The sequence below is a fragment of the Lissotriton vulgaris genome, chromosome 2_1 (assembly GCF_964263255.1).
Source record: "Lissotriton vulgaris chromosome 2_1, aLisVul1.2, whole genome shotgun sequence".
Classification (NCBI taxonomy): domain Eukaryota; kingdom Metazoa; phylum Chordata; class Amphibia; order Caudata; family Salamandridae; genus Lissotriton; species Lissotriton vulgaris.
In genome coordinates this window covers 1723626759-1723647288 of record NC_141687.1, presented here as the reverse complement: position 1 = coordinate 1723647288, position 20530 = coordinate 1723626759, and the positions used below count along the sequence as shown (strand labels likewise).

At 46.8% G+C, this 20530-nt stretch overlaps 1 protein-coding gene across 3 annotated transcripts in view; it reads right to left on the bottom strand.

The window, feature by feature from the left end:
• The window catches only part of TOLLIP (toll interacting protein), a 343606-nt gene that overhangs the window by 248874 nt on the left and 74202 nt on the right, over nucleotides 1-20530 (bottom strand). For all 3 annotated transcript variants that reach the window (XR_015308513.1, XM_086957730.1, XM_086957731.1), the window contains exon 2: nucleotides 4230-4379. Coding sequence is in view for 2 of the 3 variants with exons in the window: in XM_086957730.1 (XP_086813856.1) it covers nucleotides 4230-4379 (150 nt within the window). In the remaining variant the exon portion in view is untranslated. The remainder of the gene's footprint in view (nucleotides 1-4229; nucleotides 4380-20530) is intronic.

Genomic DNA, 20530 nt, shown 5'->3' with positions numbered 1-20530 from the left:
GTCAAAACTTGGTCTGAGAAGGCAGTTGGAAAACCACAGTATCTGTGCAGCCAGGACACCGTTTTATTTTTTAAGGTCTTGTGTGTTTCCTGGTATTTGCCATTCTCAGCTGGGGGGACATTGGTTAAAACAACCACGTACGGGGCACAATCAGGCGGGAGATTAGTAGCGTGCCTATGTCTAACCTCAGTCCAGTCTTCATTACCGTCGGCTTTTGTTACAGCTTGACTATCATTACTGACTGGAAGCGCGAAAGTTGATGGCTTGCATGTACCATTATCACTAGGGCCTACATCTCTCTGAGGGGCAACATCCTGATTATCACGATTACTTAATGGCAATGTCGTTTGACTATCCGCTACTTCTACAGACTTTTTAAGTAGACCACCTAATCTATTGACTTCAGCAGTTAGCTGGTCAATTTTAGTCATGAGAGGTTTAACAATGCCCTTAATCTTGGAGTCAATAATATGTGAATGTAAATGTGTAAATGTGTGTATACTTGTAAAGCGCACTATCACCTAGAAGGTATCTTGGCGCTGTATACCGCTGTGGAACCCTTCCTGGCTTTCCCTGTGAGATTTCACTTACTGGGCACCTCCAAGGTGAGCTGGTTGAGTGCGTTACAGGGTATGTAAACGCATCCTTGTGTTTGGGCACACCATTGGGTTCGTCATAAATACGACAGACTCCTGAATTTCAGAAATGAATTGCTTTTTAATTTGTGTTCAAGTTTTTCAAAGTTCATTTGGTTACATTTTATAACTTCATCTTATCCATATTGATGCATATGGTGAAATGATTCAACACTGTTAAGCTTCACATAAAACAAATGCTCCAATGCATTTCGGGCAGGCAAGGCCCTTTTTCAAGGAGCGCTGAAAACGTAAACATAAACACTTATTTAGAATTGGACTAACCCAAAAAGAAAACATGCATATATGCTTAAATGTTGCAATGATATACATTAGATTGACAACCCATGAGTACACATGCTTGTGTGGTGGAGTGATGGCAGGTGAACAAGGTGACCTTATGGCCCAGGGGGTGGAGGGTGGTGGGTTGAGGCGGCAAGGGGGTTCGGTGAAAAGGCAAGCGCAGGCAAGTATCAAAGACACTTACGTGCAGGTGGTCGGTCAGTTTGGTGAAGACCTAAGGAAAAGACGTGGGAGAAGACTGTTAACGCTGTCTGTTTCAAGCCAGTTGGCGAAACAAAGGGCTAATACTCGTCGGGGCCCCAAACTTACTTGTGGATTGAGTGGATGCTTGCAGGGCATCAAGTTTGAAGCTTCAAACTTGATGACCTGCAAGCATCCACTCAATCCACAAGTAAGTCGGGGCCCCGACGAGTATTAGCCCTTTGTTTCGCCAACTGGCTTGAAACAGACAGCGTTAACAGTCTTCTCCCACGTCTTTTCCTTAGGTCTTCACCAAACTGACCGACCACCTGCACGTAAGTGTCTTTGATACTTGCCTGCGCTTGCCTTTTCACCGAACCCCCTTGCCGCCTCAACCCACCACCCTCCACCCCCTGGGCCATAAGGTCACCTTGTTCACCTGCCATCACTCCACCACACAAGCATGTGTACTCATGGGTTGTCAATCTAATGTATATCATTGCAACATTTAAGCATATATGCATGTTTTCTTTTTGGGTTAGTCCAATTCTAAATAAGTGTTTATGTTTACGTTTTCAGAGCTCCTTGAAAAAGGGCCTTGCCTGCCCGAAATGCATTGGAGCATTTGTTTTATGTGAAGCTTAACAGTGTTGAATCATTTCACCATATGCATCAATATGGATAAGATGAAGTTATAAAATGTAACCAAATGAACTTTGAAAAACTTGAACACAAATTAAAAAGCAATTCATTTCTGAAATTCGGGAGTCTGTCGTATTTATGACGAACCCAATGGTGTGCCCAAACACAAGGATGCGTTTACATACCCTGTAACGCACTCAACCAGCCACAAATTTCCGGCGTACTGGGACGGTTACGCCACTTGTCGGAGCACCCTAAAAATCATCAAAATCACCTCAAATTCAAAACAACCACAAATCAACTTTGTAAGCAACCATTTACGCCGTGCGCCTTACCCCTGTATCTACAGTCTTTATTCAACCACCACCAAGGTGAGGCCAGGCATCCTGGCGCTTTCGGGGCCGTTGTGGAGATTAAGCAAGCTATTGCCCTGATCTGCAGAGTGGGACCCATGATTAGAGTAGGCACCTAGGCGAGAATTATCAAGTCCGTGGACATTGAGCCCAAGACCCTGCCGCGTCGGGAATTGAACCCTGGTCCCGGGCCAGACCTCTGCCTCAGGGTCTGCCGCTCTAATCGGTGAGCCACACTTCTCCACTAATACCCACTAAATTCTTAATTAATTCAGCATCCAATATAACAGCGTCTTCTTTAACCGTGCTGTTATCATCCTTATCCGAAGTATTAGGGGGGGTAACTGCTCTTTTCCTCACAGGGCGCAACCCTCCGCGTTTAGTCTGGGCTTTTCTGCATGCCCTTACCACTCTAGTGGTTGGAGTACGTGGATGCTGTACTGTGGAGTTAGAGTCATCCAAGTTGACTAAGTTAGAAATATCCTGCCTTGGAACATCTTTAACAGGGGCTTCGGGGTTGTTAGTGCTGCAGCTTTCATCCAATACCAATGAAAACGGTACAGTTTCCGTAGTAGGTGGCGGGGGAGAGCTGGCTAAACCCAGCGACTGGCGCCTCTCATTATTGATCTTGCTCACAACCTTCATGAAGTTATTATCTATGGTATGAGGCACCTGGGTAGACTTTAATTTAGACATGGTTCACAATTAAAAGAACCGAAAAAAAAGGCTTCTTCAAAGCTACACAGAAATTAAACCAGTAATGATAAACCACCTAGTGGTATAATCACCAAGTAAAAGAAAATTAATATAATCTCACTGCATATAGTGCCAGCTAAAATATATCGGGGTTTCTGGCCCAGCCCAGTCTCTTCCTGTCTTGGACTGTCACAGACTGTCCCGCCCTTGTCCCGGGCTTCGCCCGGCGTCGCCCACGCGCGTCCCTCGACGCGGAAGGAGCCTCTAGTCTTAAGTAGTGCCTACGGACGCGATGGTGCCGAGAACCGGAAGTGCCCGCTAAGCTGTCTGGGAGCTGTAGTCTCCGGCCGCAAGATGGAGCGATGCGGCGGCAGGGAGACTCACAGCGATAGCCCCCCAGAAGCTACAGGCGGAGACCGGTCCAACAGGTAAGTGCAGCCTTCGTGGAAAATGACCCCCGCTCCACCAAGGGGGCCTCTGGTCTTAAGTAGCGCCTCCGGGCGCGATGGTGCCGAGAACCGGAAGTGCCCACTAAGCTGTCTGGGAGCTGTAGTCTCCGGACGCAAGATGGAGCGATGCGGCGGCAGGGAGACTCGCAGCGTTAGGACCCCAGAAGCTGCAGGCGGAGACTGGTCCAACAGGTAAGTGCAGCCTTTGTAGAAAATGACCCCTGCTCCACCGAGGGGCCCTCTGGTCTTAAGTAGCGCCTCCGAGCGCGATGGTGCCGAGAACCGGAAGTGCCCGCTAAGCTGTCTGGGAGCTGTAGTCTCCGGCCGCAAGATGGAGCGATGCGGCGCCAGGGAGACTCACAGCGTTAGCCCCCCAGAAGCTGCAGCGGAGACCGGTCCAACAGGTAAGTGCAGGCTTCGTGGAAAATGACCCCCAAGTCAGTCTAGGGGAAGCAGCATGAAGGAAAATGTTTATAAATGCTTTAACCGCAAATGCAATGTGGAGCAAAGTAGAGTTAGAGAATATGCACTTAGGTTAGTCAAAAAACATACATTTCAGGCTATTTAGTCTCATGGCACTTGCTCTTGTACAGCGCACTTTAATCATCAATAGCTCAGGAGTCCAGGCTAAATGTATACATAATCACTGCATACATATCTTGGCTACTTATGTTTTATAATGACATTGCCAAAACAAGTGACATTTCACAAAACACATAGGCTCCATATAACTTCGTGGCAAGAGATGAGACTATAACTTAAAACACATGTAAGTTGTCTTGAAACATTAAGTTCACCTTTTCAGAAACTAAAGGGTAAGGTTCATGGAATGAGAGAGGTCTAGTGCCACATTTTGGGCTTACTTGTATAAATACAAGCATTCTAAACCATGCCAAGTATTCATCTGACACTATACGTCATAAGAAAAAGGCAAATAATCGAGAGAAGCAATGGGGGTTAAAACTTTGTACCTGCACTACAGTGATGCTCAGCCGGCCAACTGTTCCCATGGCACCTCCGTACTGCAACTGTTGAGCTGCCTGGGCATCCAGCTGGATCTGCTGCTGTTGCTGAGTGGGAGTGATACGTAGAAAGTCCTGAGGAAGCTCACCGATAAACACCTAGGATGTAAGAGCAGGCAGAAACAAGAACCAAAGTCAGAATGGAACTTCATTCAAACACTATCCAATTTTTTTCACATATTTGCTAGAGGAAACGAACAAAATCATCTAGCACATTCCAGGATTCAGCAGTCAGCGAAAAACTGGTTGAGGCTTCTGTATCTGTAAATGAAATTCTATTTCTATAGCGCATGACTACCGAGGCCTCGCAGCGCTGGTCAAGGGTTCTTGCAGGAGAAACGGGGTTTAAATTATACTTAAAATCAAATCTTATGAACACAATATATTACGAAATATAGTTTAAATGTCAATACATTACATCATATTCATCAACGGCTCCTTACTAATACATACTTTGAAATATTTCAAATAAGTCATTCACAAATTTACATCAAGACCAATACATATTCAGCACTACATAGTCAGCAGATTCTGGACCCTGCTAGTTCTATAGGCAATTGAAGGAGACTAATCAGAAATGTATTCCTCCTCACCTCATCAGTCTTAAGTGGTAGACTCAAATAGAGATAGCCAAGGTGCAAATGTGAATTGCTTCATACAACTGAAATTTGTTCTTAGCAGCTGTTGGAAATCGCCCTTTATAGGGTGCTTTAACATGACTTTTTTTCTCACCTACTTCCTAGTTTTCAGCTAATTTAGCTACTAGCCCTAGGGCTTTGGCACTAAATGGTCGACAAACGTGCTTAAAGCGCTGTGCTGGTCATATACATACTGTTGATTGTGTATACATGATTGGCTGATTAGAGTTAGCTGCAAGTCCCTATTCTAGGGGTAAGACATATATCCAGGGAATGTACCTCGAATGCATCTCCGTCGGCCAGCAGCACTGGTTACCATCCACGGATGTAGCTCATTGATCGTACCACGGGTTGCCCTGGTGGGGTTGTGAGCGCAGGTTACTGTTACTCGGTTTGGCACTTTAAAAGCTGCATGCCAAGGGTTGGCATTTCTCCAGCTATATCAGAGTTCTCCCGGGTGTCTGGGTGTGGTGTTGGGAAGAGGTAGGACATGTGCACAGATGTGTTAAATGCCAGGGTCGTGAATGGCACTGGATGGTGTGTTCAGTACAACGGGCCTGTCTCATGCATTTGATTAGCAAGGGCTAGAGAAAGTCTATTGAGCAGCATTTCCTACACGCAGAATAGTAGCAGTATAGTGTTTATTATAAAGGAGTTCGTAAAGGCGAATCCTCTCTGGTAGTACAGGTAGATCTAACATTACAAATGTGGAAATGTCCCTTTGACAACAAGGACAACAAGGACATTTCGATGATTGTGGCTGTGTGTGTGTGACAGCCCGTCTCCAATTCACATCTGGGTGCCGGAGGGACAGCTACATCTGTGCATTCTTGATAAAAGGCCATAAACTAGGGGCTCCTGGAAAACGGCAGATCTGACCCGGAGGGGCTTTTCTGGGACAGTTATCTGGGAGTGGCATTGCCATCTGCATTCCAAGTGGCAGGATCTTGCCCCCACTAAAGATGGTGATCAAACGCTCTCGGGGTAGAATGGCAGACGGGCCAAAATTTAGAGAGGGCCTGTGCATATCAAAGGCAGCCTTTGAACTCATCATATAATAATAATAATAATAAAGACATTTGTAAAGCGCATGGTTACGCCATCTCGGCGTGTCCCCGCGCTAAGTGAGAGGGAGGTGGAATTTACCGCAACAGATGGCCATACCGTGCTAAGCAGTGAAGTAAGTTTTCAGCAGCTTTCTAAATTTAGCTTCCAAGCTTTCTAGCCTTAGTTTTAGAGGGAGCTTATTCCAGTTCTGAGCAGCCATGACCCGGAAAGAACGACCTCCCATTTTAGCCTTCTTGACCTTAGGGATTACCAGCTGCCCAGTCCCACTGGATCTAAGAGACCTTCTTGGAACATACCTGGTGACCAAGTTTCTCAGATATTGGGGGCCAACATTCTGAGAAATCCGATGACAGGTGAGTAACGTCTTGAACATAACTCTTTTCTTGACTGGGAGCCAGTGCAATGAGTCAAGGGCCTTTTTTGAAGCTGCACTCCTGGGCTGCATAAGAACCAGCCGTGCTGCAGCATTCTGTAGAACCTGTAATCTCCCAAGGCCATTAGACGTGGCTCCTAGATAAAGTATGTTCCCATAGTCAAGTCGAGATGTAATAAGAGCATGTATCGTCTTCTTTCTAGCCCCTAATGGGAGATCCAACGTTTTCCGCAGTTTTTTTAGTACTCCAAAACATTTCACAACTACGCGTCTAATATGTCCGTCATAGGAAAGAGTGGAGTCCACCCAAATCCCCAGATTTTTTGCCTTGGTACAAGGTGTTGGGGTAGGGCCCAGACTCGGAGGCCACCATTCTGAGGTCCAGCTTGAAGTGTCGCCTCCCACCACCAGCACCTCGGTCTTGCTGCCGTTCAATTTCAGGCAGTTCTTATCCATCCAGGAGACAAGCTCCTGCATGCAAGCTCTGAAATTAGATGCCGCAACCTTTGGTGCCTGGGCTAGTGAGATCATCAGCTGGGTATCGTCAGCATAGGAGACTACATCTACTCCAAAGGCCTGTACTATCTCCGCCAAAGGAGACATGTATAGATTAAACAGGGTGGGACAAAGGGCTGAGCCTTGAGGCACTCCCTGCTCCAGTTTAATATCATTGGAGTAGTGTGCACCCTGTCAGACCTGAAAACTGAGCTCTACTAAGAATGATTTTAGCCACCTCAGGGCCGAACCCGAGACACCTCCTCTGTTCAGACACTGTAGCAAGGTGTGATGTGCTACAGTGTCGAAAGCTGCACTGAGATCTAACATTATCAGTGCCATGGTGTGCCCCGCATCAGCCCCCTGTCTGATGGTTTCCGTAGCACGTAGTAGGGCAGTTTCCGTAGAGTAACCTGCCCGAAATCCCGATTGTGAGGGATGAAGGAGACTAGCGTCTTCCAAATGCGTCATAAGTTGGAGATTAGCCACCTTCTCTGCTACCTTAGCCAAAAATGGCAAAAGCGAGATGGGTTGCAAATTTTCTAGTATGTCTCGACTGGACAATGGCTCGTTTCCAGTTAGCCGGCAGCGCATGTAGGGTGAACGAGGTATCTAACACATGTCTGATAAACGGCTCGAGAATATCCAAGCTTTCCCCCATAACCTTAGGTGGAGCAGGGTCTCTGGGAAAACCAGATTTTACACTAAGGTAAATACTCCTTAGGGACTCAGGAGGGGGGACCGTGAAATTACATTTCCTGAGAAGGATGAATACATTTTCTTCACCTTCGCCGAGAAGTAATTTGCAACCCGGTTGCACTCTTCTAGGGAACCCCTGCTTGGCACTGCCGTAGCAGCCAAGGAGGATATTTCCTTATAGATTTTGAAAAGTTCTTTAGTGGAATTTTCAGCCATTTCAATTCTGGCCTTATAGTGAGTGGCTTAACCCATCTTAACCAGCTTTGATATTTCCTCTGTTCCTACCTATATATCAGTCTGTCCTGGGTCTGAAATCCTTTCCTCCACTGCCTCTCCAAACGTTTACATTCTGCTTTAACCTGCTGTAAGGCAGGGGTAAACCAGGGAGCAGATTTATGCCCTCTGCCCCTAACTTTATTCAGGAGCTGCGGTGCTACTTTACTGAGGGCGTTAGTGATACGCCTCTCCAGATTCTCACAAGCAGTGTCACTGTCAAAGCCCCCTGGAGGGCCACCCACACTCAGTTCTCTGTTATAGTTGTCCTGTACAAAGTGTTTCCACTTCCTACGCGGGTGATTGCTCATTACCCCCTCCTGACTTTCAATCGCGGGCATCAATATTACAAAAGGCACCAAAAAATGGTCCGACCAAGGAACAGGGAACGGAGTCAACACCCCAACTTGGAACGGAGTCAACACCGCAACTTCCTCCCACCTAGCAAACACCGGATCGAGTAGGTGTCCTTGCTGATGTGTGGGGGAGCAAGATTGCAAGCCCAGATGCAGGGACTGTAAATCCTGGCGTAACTCAGATGCCTCCATGTGCATAGGGTCCTCAAAATGGAGATTTAGGTCCCCTAAAACCAGGAGTTTGTCGCGTCTTATAGATAGATGAGCAATACCCTCAAGCAGACTCGGTCGAAAGCACATAGGGGGTCCTGGAGGCCTATAGATCAAGAACCTGTCACTGTATATTCAGAGGTCATTGTGGGTATACCTACTGGGGCTCTGCCCTCCAAAAGTAAAGATGCTTTTGGATTTGGTAGAATACTACACTGGTTCGATGATGGGATATCGATAAGAGGACAGGAATGACTGCAACTGGATTATCCGCAGACTTGCGATGGCCTGGAGTTTGTCGTGTTCCAGGAAGTCGACTATCAGTTGGTGGATTTTGACTGGACGTTGCTGGCCTGCAGCTAAGGGTCCACTGTTGTGGCCTGGGTACCCAAGTACTCTCCAAGGGCTGGTTGGCAGGCTTCCTGTCCACAGGATCCCAGGGCCAAAAAGGATCTCGGTTTCCACAAGATCATAAGAATCAAGCAGGGAGTGGCGAAAACGGATGGAAGTGATCGTCAGTTGGGACAAGGACCGTCCTGACATACACAGTCCTCACACTGTGCAGAGGAGTGTGCTCGTAAAGATCAGCAACCCACCAGAGGTGCCAGGACTGGAGGAGAGCAAGGGGAGCTTGCAGAGCCCGAGGGACTGGTGCTTGCAACCAGGGGACCTGTACTAGCTTGCACTCCGGAGCGTGTGGTGTCCGAGAGGTGTTGGGGACCTGAGCGGAGACTGTCGCCGACCTCCAGATTGGGAGGAGGACAGTGCCTGACATCGCGGCCTCAGTCAGAGGATGCTGGCTTCCTCTCCCTGGACTCCTGCCACAAGGTACTTTGTTCTCCACAGCAAAGGTCAGAGGGGTTTTGTGGTGCCATGTGGGCACCTATGGCTGGCTGTCGAGAGCTACAGCAGCTTGCGCCTCTGCCTGATGGGGAACATTTCTCCAGATTTGGTAGCTCCTCAGCTTTCTGGGTCACAACCTTTTGTCTTCGTGCGAGAGGGTAAGGGGGGGGGGGGGGGTAAAAGGAGGGAGGGGCTAGCAATCCCATGCTCGTGAGGGTGCTGCTGGGTGCCTGGAGGTCTAATCCGGATGGACGAAACAGAGCAACTGTTTCTTTCTGCTTAGGTGGTTCAGTTAATCTAATCAACGTGGTGCCAGCAGTGGCAACGTGTATCGTTGGCTGGTGTAGTGGAGTGACTGAGGGGCGGAGTCATGAGGAGTAGTCAAAGACCTGTGATTGCTTGACAATTTCAACTGTTCGGGGTATGAGATATTGGTGGAATGTTGTGTTGGATGAATGCCTCTATTTGAGAATATTTGTTCATGCCGTTCTGCTACTAACGGGAACGTTCGACAATTGCATATAATTGTAAAGTGTATATACAATGTGTATCTCGTTTTGAATTCAATAGGGAAGTTTGACAATTGCTGGTAACTGTAAAATGTATATACAATGTGCATCTAATTTTGAGTTCAATGTGTGTGTAATACAAAGACCAGTGGAGTCTTTTTGTGGTGTGCGCAGTGTGTTGCAAGGGTGGTATTGTGCCAATACATTACACTTGGGACCAGAGATAAGACTGACCTCTCGAAGCAAAGCTACCGAGGGTGAGCTCAGGTTATTAGACATGTGTATCATACTCATCCTATCTAGAATGGTGGATTTGGAGTGGCTTCGATGAGTCTGAGCCAGCCAGAACTGCTGGGCCTAACGGATGCATGTAGGTCAACGCTTTGAACAAGGTCTCCCTGCTCATTTGGAAGGATTTATTTTGTATTAACAATTAACCCACTCTACTGTTATAGTACATCTCACAAAACCGAAATCACTTTCCACACAGCAACAATTTTGTCACTGCCCACATTTGCTTCTACCCTCAAATGGGATAACCGAGAAACGTGTTTCAATTGAATATCTAGAACTTGAAATGGATTAAGCACAGAAACTAATGCTGAAAAGAGAGCAATCAAATAAAATAAAAGGGCATCCTTCCGGAGTCACAAAGAAGTCATTCAAAGTGGTCCTTCCACACGATTCATAATGCACTTTAATGTGGAAAAACAAACCATCATCCAATATGCAAAGACAGGAGCAACAGCTTTAATGTTTCCTAATACAGAGAATTCTATGATTGAGAAATATAATTTTTCTACAAACTATTAACCATTGGTAGATTCATAATATTGCTGAAGCATTGATAAATACAATAGGCTTAGCTTTTTTAAGGTGTTCTGCATATTTGTGGTGTGCATGTGTCTGGCCTAGGTTAAAATCACCAGACACAAGGAGTTTGCTCAGAAGTGAAATAAGGCTTCAGATGATGCGGCTTAAGATAATGTAGTCTAGTAGAGTGAATGTTATATTTGGTCTTAAAGTGTTATAGTAGTTGTATTGCACAGCTGCAGCATTTCAGAGTTACAGTTAAGTGAAAAGTTGTAGATGGTGTTGAACACGGTGTGTCATAGTGTGGATAGAGTGATGTAGTTACAGAGCGAAAGGTATGGGCAGTAGAGTCTTAACAGCAGTGCCTCAAGCATCTAATTTCTTCCCCTGCGCTATATGATGCTACAGCATATACTGAGGCGTATAAGTAAGTACAAAACAACAGTTATTCTGATTTGTATTGCCAATAGCGTATCAAAGCCTTCCAGAGTTGGAATCCCGCCTCTGTGAAATAAAGACATCCCACTGCACACTACAATTGAGGCCAACATTACAAATGGTTTAAGGCACCAGGGAGTACCGATTAATAGCACTGGGCCGTGTGTATGTCACTAATTACTTATTTCGTAACACTTCAGCTTTAACAAGTTGTCTTGGAATTTCAGGTCAGGTGTTGCCCTCTTTAGAATCAAACATTTTATTATGCGGTTAGAGTATCGTATAACACAGCCCAGCTGCCTACATCAACACGCCGGCAGGGCGGATGCACAGTATAATAGAACACAGCTACTGGGTCTACATCCCGGAGGCCGACCCTGCGTATGCGAGGAAGCACCACCATCTCACCGGAAGCATAGAAACCGCTTTTAGAGAAAAAAACATAAGGACAAAAGGTAGAACAAGACCCCCCCTAACCCTCACCCCCACCTCTCCTATGTCCCCCACCCCCCCTTCCCACACCCACCCACCTCCGCATCAGCTCAACCAGGCGACATTCGCTCCCCATGTTTCATCTCCTCTCTCCTCGGTACAACTAGGAGGCCGTCAGGTACGCGGGAAGGGCCGGAAGGTTCAAAGGGAATAAGTTGTAGTATCTGCAGATATTTTGGACATGTCACTTCCTGCAGTTCTTTAGATAACAATTGCAAGAACGGCGCCCATAGGGTAGCATATGTAGAGCCCTTTCCATCAATCAATCAATCAATCAATCAATCAATCAAGGCGCTCCATAGCAAGGGTGTGCCACAATAGCTGAAACCAGTCCCTCACATCAGGTATTGCCGGGGAACCCCATTGTGCTAACAGGACTTGCCTCGCTGCCAATAGAGCCAACACTATTTGTTTGCCCCTAAGGGAGCGCAAGGGAAAAAATTTCGGGTGTGGGAGCCCCAGCAGTGTATGTTCAGGCAGTCGGGGCAGTGTGATCTGAAAAGCAGCATCAAGCTCGTCAAGGACTGTTGCCCAATAGCGTTCCAACTTCGGGCACCGCCATAGCAGATGAACTAGGTTTCCGGACATCCCACAGCCCCTCCAGCAGAGGCCCGACTTCGCTTTGTCCCAAGCTTTGACGCGCGCTGGGGTTTAGTACCAGTAGGTTACTGTTTTATAGGCCGAATCGGTTCATGTAGTGTTAGAGGTCGTATGATGGGCCCGATAGAACACCTGCTCCCATTCCCTGGTCGGTTAGGGGCGTCCTAATTCTGTCTCCCACCGAACCTGCGCCTTTGTACGCTGCTTTCGGGAGCTGCGTAGAATCATGGCGTACAGCTCAGAAATAAGACTGCGATCGTCCTTTTTACAGAGCAGCCATCGCTCAAAGGTCATCAGCGGCCTCGACATAAGCGCCCCATTAGTCAGTTGGGTCACCCAGTGCGCCACTTGCGCATGGGGAAACTCGTCCGCAGGTTCCAGTGGAAAGTAGTCCGCACATAGTGTTGAGAATGGGATCAGCCCCTCTAAATCAAAAAGCATGCCCACCCGCTTACAACCCTTCTCCCGCCAACGATGAAAGACGGGGGATGAACAACCCGGGGGAAGTCAGGGTTATCTACTATTGGCGTCATCGGGGAAGGGAAGGAGGTCCAACCCTTGCGTAACGCCAGCTAATCCCACGCGTGCAATGTCGGGGACGTCACCGGCGAGGAATACAGCCCCCACGCTCTGCATTTCCTCGGCAGCCATAGCTCCCTCCAAATGTTACAGCCTGCCACAGTCTGATCCATAAACAGCCAATGTTTACTGGACATAGGCCTATTCCATTCCACTAAATATCTGAGGCAGGACGCCTGAAGATACGCAGATAGTAGGTGGAATCCCAGTCCACCCATTGCTTTCGGAGAAGTGGTCACCGTGAACACAAAGCGGGGTCTCTTATTGTCCCATAAGAATTTATTGAGGTAGCACTGCAGTCGTCTCAGCATGCCTGGCGGCGGCACCAGGGGCAGCATCTGAAAGAGATAGAGTATACGGGGAAGCACTGTCATATTAATCGCGGCAAGCCGGCCAAACCATGCCAATTTAAGACCTGACCAGTCGGAGAGGGACTTAGCGACTTGTTCAGCTAGCGCCGAGTAATTGAGGGAAAGGGTCTTGGCTAGAGTCGGGGCTAAACGCACTCCCAAATAAGTAATATCCGAGTGCACCCACTGGAAGGCACAGTCTTTCTGCAAGTCTACCACATCAGAGACTGGGACCGAGATGTTAAGGATTTGTGACTTAGCAAAATTAACTTTAAACCCCGCCGCGTCACAAAAGGCAAGGAGCTCCAAGGACAAGCACCGCAGTGAAGAGTGGGGATCCGTTAGCGCCAAGATGACATCATCCGCATACATACTTATTTTATGGGTATCAGCCCCGAAGCGGATACCCAAGATAGCGGCTTGGGCCCGAACGCGCTGGGCAAAGGGCTCCATGTAGAGCGCAAGAGCAGCGGGGAAAGCTGATACCCTTGCCGGGTGCCTCGGGCAATGGGGAAAGGGGCCGAACTACAACCATTCACCCTTACCACCGCTCTGGGCACCGCGTACAGGCACCGCACCCAGCGTAAAAAGTTATCGCCTATGCCAAAGGCCTTCAGCACCTCAAACATGTAGTCCCAGTCCACCCGATCGAAGGCCTTCTCCGCATCTATAGACAGCAGAAAAGCCTCTGCCTTAGATCGGTGAACTAGGTCCATCAAATGGAGCAGTCTCTTGGTATTATCAGCTCCCTGTCTAGTTGGAATAAACCCAGCTTCGTCAGGGTCTATCACCCCGTCCATTCAGGACTAAGCCTCGCCGCTAAGATGACGGAAAACAGTTTAGCATCAATGTTGAGGAGCAAAATCAGCCTGTAAGAGCCACATTCCGATGGTTCCTTCCCAAGCTTGAGAATAACCGTGATGGCCGCCTCAGTCATGGATGGAGTAACCACCCCGTGTCAAGAAAAGAATTGAAGAGACGGGTCGAAAAGGGAGCCAGCTCTCTACAAAATGTTTTGTAGAATATAGCTGAGAACCAGTCTGGTCCTGGTAATTTGGTCACTTTGAGCCTGGAAATGGCCGAAATATCCTCCTCAATGCAGATCTCCGCATCCAACGCTGCTACGGAATCGGAGTGAAGGGGTACGATATCCAAAATCAATGTGTCTGGGGACGCCAGCACCTGCGCGAGGGCAGCACGCAGGAAGGGCTCTTGCTGGACAATCGGTGCATACAGGGACCCTATTGTAAAGGTTGTCGCCCCCCATTGAACTCATACTGCCATGAATCTCCCCCTAATGTCCACTACTTGAGATAACACTTTGCAATGCATACGGCTACGAAACAATAGCGCCACTCCATTCTTTTTATTAGGACCTGATGACCATAGCTGCAAAGGGAACCGCTTGTCCTGCATGCGGCGGACATCTTTAGTAAGTAGGTGGGTTTCTTGTAACAGACACACATCGCTATCTGCGTTTTCTAGAAGGGACAAGACCGCAGCTCGTTTCACAGGGCTGTTTAACCCACGCACATTCAGACTCACCACTTTCAGTGCTCTAGTCATCTCAGTCTAGTCGCATTCTATCCGCTTCTGTGAGAGGAGACCCAGCCCCTCTCGCCACTATAAGCCCCCCTGTAGCTGATGCAGAGCCCCCCCAGCCCACCCCCCAACTTCCCCACCCCCCCCTTCCCTCCACTTCCCAACAAGTAAACGACCAAAAGATCTCGAAACAAAACAATACTAGAATATGACTTTAGTCCGTCCAACAGGCCCCAACGGCAAGGGGAAACGGCACCCACCAACCCCGTACCCTCATCCTGATGCAGGGCTTTCCTCTCGGCGAAGACACTCACAGTCGACTCAGGTGGTCCCCATCCAGACCCCTCCGCGCCGAGCAGAATCCCTAGAAAGGCCCAGCGAGTGTATGGGAGCCTCAGGCGTCCACGGGTGCATCTGTCACCAAGGCCACCGAGGCCACTGCATCCCCTCTTTCTTTCAGGCTTAATGAGCGGTCCGGTTTCAATGCTGGCGTCCGTCCAACCCACCGCCTGCCATGCCGCTGAACGCCGCCGACGTCTGTCAGGGGAGCTTCCAGTTTCAGACGGGGTGGCAGGTCTTTCCAAACCCAGGATGGTACGAGCTGCCTCCAAGGATAGAACCTGAACCAGTTTAGCCTTCCACTTGAAGATAAGCCTGAACGGGTGCCCCCATGAGTAGGGGACCCCCTGCTCCCTCAGGTAATTAGTGACGGGCTTAAAGTCTCTCCGCTTGAGCAATGTGGAGGCTGCTAAGTCTTGGTATAACACAGATCGATGATCCCGGAATTGGAGGGGTGCGTGATAGCGCCCCAGCCTCAGGATTCTCTCTTTAAGTTAAAAATCATGCACACACACAAGAATGTCCGGGGGAGGTGACTAGGCCCCCTTCGGCAAACACACTCTGTGCACATGGTCCATTTTAATCTCATGTAGACCCTCTTCATTCATGAAAAAAACAGGGTGCCTTTTCCTGATTGTTATACCTTATTCGGTGTGCCTCTCCCCCTGGGGGTGGCCACCTCTGTGTGTACAAAGATTGTGCAGTCTTATTTAGGTTACCAAATTTACAACATGAACTCACAACCCTTCAGTGTCATAGGGGACCATATATGAAGCAAAGACTTGTTTAAAAATTGTCATACATTTATTCAAAAAAAATTTTGTTTAAAAAGGTCATAGTACTACAAAACTGTTGCATTAAAAACCATTACACGACATATGTTCAGTTTATACAAACAATATTAATAACACATTTCTTAAAACCAATTTCAGTTATTTTTTAAAAAAAAGGATTTTTCCTTATGCAGCATTATTTCCAAAAAACATATTTGTACAAAGGTAATAAAACACAAATGATCGGAACAAACTGTCGACGCGGCGTTTCGGTGCCTCTTAAGTTCTTGCACCTTCTTCAGGACTTGTTCCCTGATTGGTCACATCTATAAAGACACTATCACAAATCTTTTGATTATATCTACGTGGTTCTCACTGACGGGATTTGTGATAGAAGTGTGAAAAAGGATTGTCCAGTAGAGTAAATAAGAACTGAGCCAATCGTCTAAATAATGGTGCAAGGAAACACTGCCATACCACCGCTTAGCCTAGTAGGCTACCAATTTATAGATAATGAAAAAAGATAGCAACAGAGCGGGAACGAATCTCGAGTTGTGATGTGCAGAAGACACTATATAGGTTACCAAATATTAGGCTGACCAATTGATGTATTGAATATATGCAACTGATACTAGTAGATGGGACCTAATGAAATGTATTATGATATATGTCTTTATAGATGTGACCAATCAGGGAACAAGTCCTGAAGAAGGTGCAAGAACTTAAGAGGCACCGAAACGCCGCGTCGACAGTTTGTTCCTATCATTTGTGTTTTATTACCTTTGTACAAATATGTTTTTTGGAAATAATGCTGCATAAGGAAAAATCCTTTTTTTAAAAAAATAACTGAAATTGGTTTTAAGAAATGTGTTATTAATATTGTTTGTATAAACTGAACATATATCGTGTAATGGTTTTTAATGCAACAGTTTTGTAGTACTATGACCTTTTTAAACAAAATTTTTTTTGAATAAATGTATGACAATTTTTAAACAAGTCTTTGCTTCATATATGGTCCCCTATGACACTGAAGGGTTGTGAGTTCATGTTGTAAATTTGGTAACCTAAATAAGACTGCACAATCTTTGTACACACAGAGGTGGCCACCCCCAGGGGGAGAGGCACACCGAATAAGGTATAACAATCAGGAAAAGGCACCCTGTTTTTTTCATAGTTGTTGACCCAGTCCTTTTCCTGACAGAAAGGGTAGCTCCCTACTCATAACTGACCCTCTTCATTCAGAACATGCTTAAAGAGGGCCTCCACATACTCCCTAAGGTCCTCTCCTTCCCCCTTCCAAGGGAACGCTCTGATCCGAATGTTATTGCGCCGAGACCTGTTCTCTAGGTCCTCGGCATGGGACTGGAGGTCCAGGTTCTGTTCCGTGAGACGAAGCACATCCAGTTGCAGCTGGTGAATATCCTCCGCTGTCGCCAATTCGTGTTCCTCCAAGGTTGCCACTCGTTCCACCACATCATCCACATCCCGGCGCAGTTCTTTCATATCCGAGGCCAGCTGGGAACGTAGTTTCGTTATATCGTCCTTAATAGCCTGAAACAGCTCTAGCATGAATGCTTTGGTCGCCGGCGCATTATCGTCATCCTGGCTTGGGGATTTTGCAGTGGTCGGCGAGGCCGCTTGCAAAGGGGGCTACTGAATGTGGTCCTTTAGCGGCTCATTTTTTTTTGGCCTGGCAGTCGCCATTTCAATTCCGTCGGTGGCTCACGGCGGCGGGAGCGGCATACCCTGTAGTGAGCAGTTAAGTACTTTGAGCGTGCCCTACGGCTTCGGTCGTCAAATCCAGACCAGTAGTCTGCTTCACACCCTGTCGCTATGCAGCAGCCCAGCACCCCACACACTGTCGAGAGGGCCGCAACCGCCAAGATCCAAGTGCCGGCCTTGCCGCCTCCAGTCCAGGGCCTCCGATGGGATCGCTAAGCAGGTTCACCCGCACAGCAGCCGCCAGGTGCAGACTCGGCACCACTTCCAAAACCAGTCGGGCCCAGGTGCAAGGGTGCAAGTGCAGGCCCCTTTGGCAATCTGAACCGCTTCCGAACGCGCCGTCACGTGGTTGTAGCGACAGGATAATTTGAATAACAGACCCTATCTGTATACTAATACACCATTAATGCGTTTATTCCCTCCTATTGTGGATACAAATCCGAGTTCGATTAAAAGCACAGTGTCATACTGAGAAATCACCCCCGGAGCTTTGGCTCCATACAGAGCTACCCCAGGATCTGCAGGTTTGGACCTGCATTCTTTAAAAACAATTGTTTTGAAAATTAACAATATTGTCATAGTGGAGACAGGAATTGGTGTTCAAATACCAGCAGAACATTTTGGATTGATTGCCCCAAGAACTGGTTTGGCTTTAAAAGGCATCCAGGTGCTTGGTGGTGTAATTGATAGCGATTATCAAGGAGAAATAAAAGTCATCCTGTTGAATAGTGGCGATTCTGACAGAACGATCCAAGAAACTGATTCGCTCAATTGATTATCATGCCTGTTTTCAGTGGTGCGATTCAAAAGGGCACTGCCCCGACTCTGTTGACAATGCGTGGAACTGGAGGTTTGGTTCAACTGATAATCCCGGAGCCAGAGTATGGGTACAGTCACCTAATAATCCCCCTGAACAGGCCGAAATTATAGCAACAGGATCTGAGAATACAATTTTAGGGATGAGGCCTGGATAGTTGGGATGTAGTCCCAGCTGACAAATGCTATTTGCGAGAATTAGTAATGCCGGTTTTTGAATTGCAGATCATTGTATGGATTGCTGTTGCCGGATGTGTCGTCGCTGGACTCCCTTTGGCCTGCTGCGCTGAGAGTCAAGAGAGCACCCAGGACTGAACTGATTATTTGGACAGAGAAAGTCGTTCCATTGCATCGTGGGACATTACTACTAATTTTTGGACACATTTAGCACAGTCAGTTATGAATTCTACCCATTTTTGCCTAGCATCTATGAGATCTGTCAGTGATCTCCTAACAACGTGCCTTGTAGCTGTACCTATTTAGACAGCATCTTTGCTACATATTTTTAATGTATCTGAAGTTCATCCTGAATTTATTCATTCGGATTTTTAGGCATATGATTACTGTATTTCATGTATTGTTTTAGGTGAATCAGAACTCCCACTGACTTTCAAAATTTCAACATACAATATCACAGAGGGTGAAGTTTGCTATAACATGACTTGTGACCCTAGATATATAGGTAAATGTGCTCAACTCCGGTTAGATAATCTTAGTTCATTTTCTGTTCACGAAAAACTTCTGTGTATTACCAGGACTCCTATTGCTTGTGCTTCAGTTCAAAACAACATGAGTTGCAAACGTCTTATAGTGACTGCAAGCCATTATCATGATGTGTTGCTGCCGTCTGGATGGCTCTTTTCTTGCGGCAACGTGTCCTGGTCCTATATTCCAGCAAATATTTCCGGAGGCCCATGTGCCTTAACACGACTGAGCCGGTTAATGTTTTCCTCTAAAGAAGATGCACCATCTCGCATAGTGCGCGATGCCCCATTGGTTACAAGGAATTTGACTCCTTCATTGCATCTGTTTTCTAAATCTGAATATCTTAGTTTAGCTGCTTCTATTATTGGTGTCCCTGCACGATCTGTTTATAATGCTATAACTATAGATAAACTTGCTTGCTGGATGGTGAAATCGCTTAATAGCACTTCTGCTATTCTATCTGATCTATTATTAGATGCTCAAGGTGAGCGCCGTGCTATTTTACAGAATAGAACTGCAATATATTATTTGTTACTAAAACAGGACCACGATTGTTCAGATTTTGAGGGCCTTTGTTGTTTCTATTTGTCAGATCATTCTAAATCTTTTTCAGTCCCACCTTAATAAATTACATGAGTTGACACAAGAAGTGAGGGAACATTTAGATGAGGGGTGGTTTGATTGGTTTTTTAATTGGTTACCAGATTTACATTAATTATGCCAGGTGTTTGGTGGTGTTTTCTTAGCAGTTAGTTTTTTGATTGCTATTTGTTGTTGTATTCAGTGTATACCATCCTTTTTCCGTATGTTCCGTTCACAAATTATGTCCAGATCTTTTAGTTCTGTCTCCTATTATTCTTCTACTGATTTACGTCCTGTTTAAGTTCCCCCTTGTTTTTTGATTTTCGATGTTATTGAACATAGTCAGGAGTGGAATGTAGCGACAGGATAATTTGTTCTATTTTAGACTGGTGGTGACTATGATCCACTGCCATCTTAGTTTTAGTCGCATTTCTGTTTGTTTGTAGGGTTTACCTATGTACTTTGACAGGGTTTAGTGCCTTCTTTACCTCTTTTCGGGCCTAAAAGCTAGAGAGAAGCGATCTTTGATTCTGCCTCGTCTGTCTGAGGAGCTTGTAGGGTAGAGGTAATGTTTAGAGTTTAGCCTGTTATTCGCTAGTAAGAAACCGGTCAAGACTGGCCCTTATCGAAGGAATGTGTTTGTCTCCCCGGCTCTAGACGCAATACGCAAGTGGCCACTGTGGATGCGCAGGGAGCCTGAGGACTGGTACAGGAATTCGGTGGGAGTCGGCCTGTTACTGGAAATTTCCATGAAGAGAGAGAGCTCTATATTATCAAGGAGGGAGAGGGCAGAATATGGAAGGAGACGTGCGGAGTGGATAGAAGAAGTTGGTCAGGAAGGCTGGAGCAGAGAGTGTGGTGTCATTAGCTAATTGAAATCCTGAGATGAAGAAGGAAAGTGATTGAAGGTCCTGTAGTGACATCGTACAGGAGTTGCAGAGACTGAAACCAGAAGAGGGTTCGAGTGTTTCGGAACCGTGGCAGACTAGACGAGGCATAGCGGTGCAGATGTGCATTCGTGGGTACAGAGCAGAG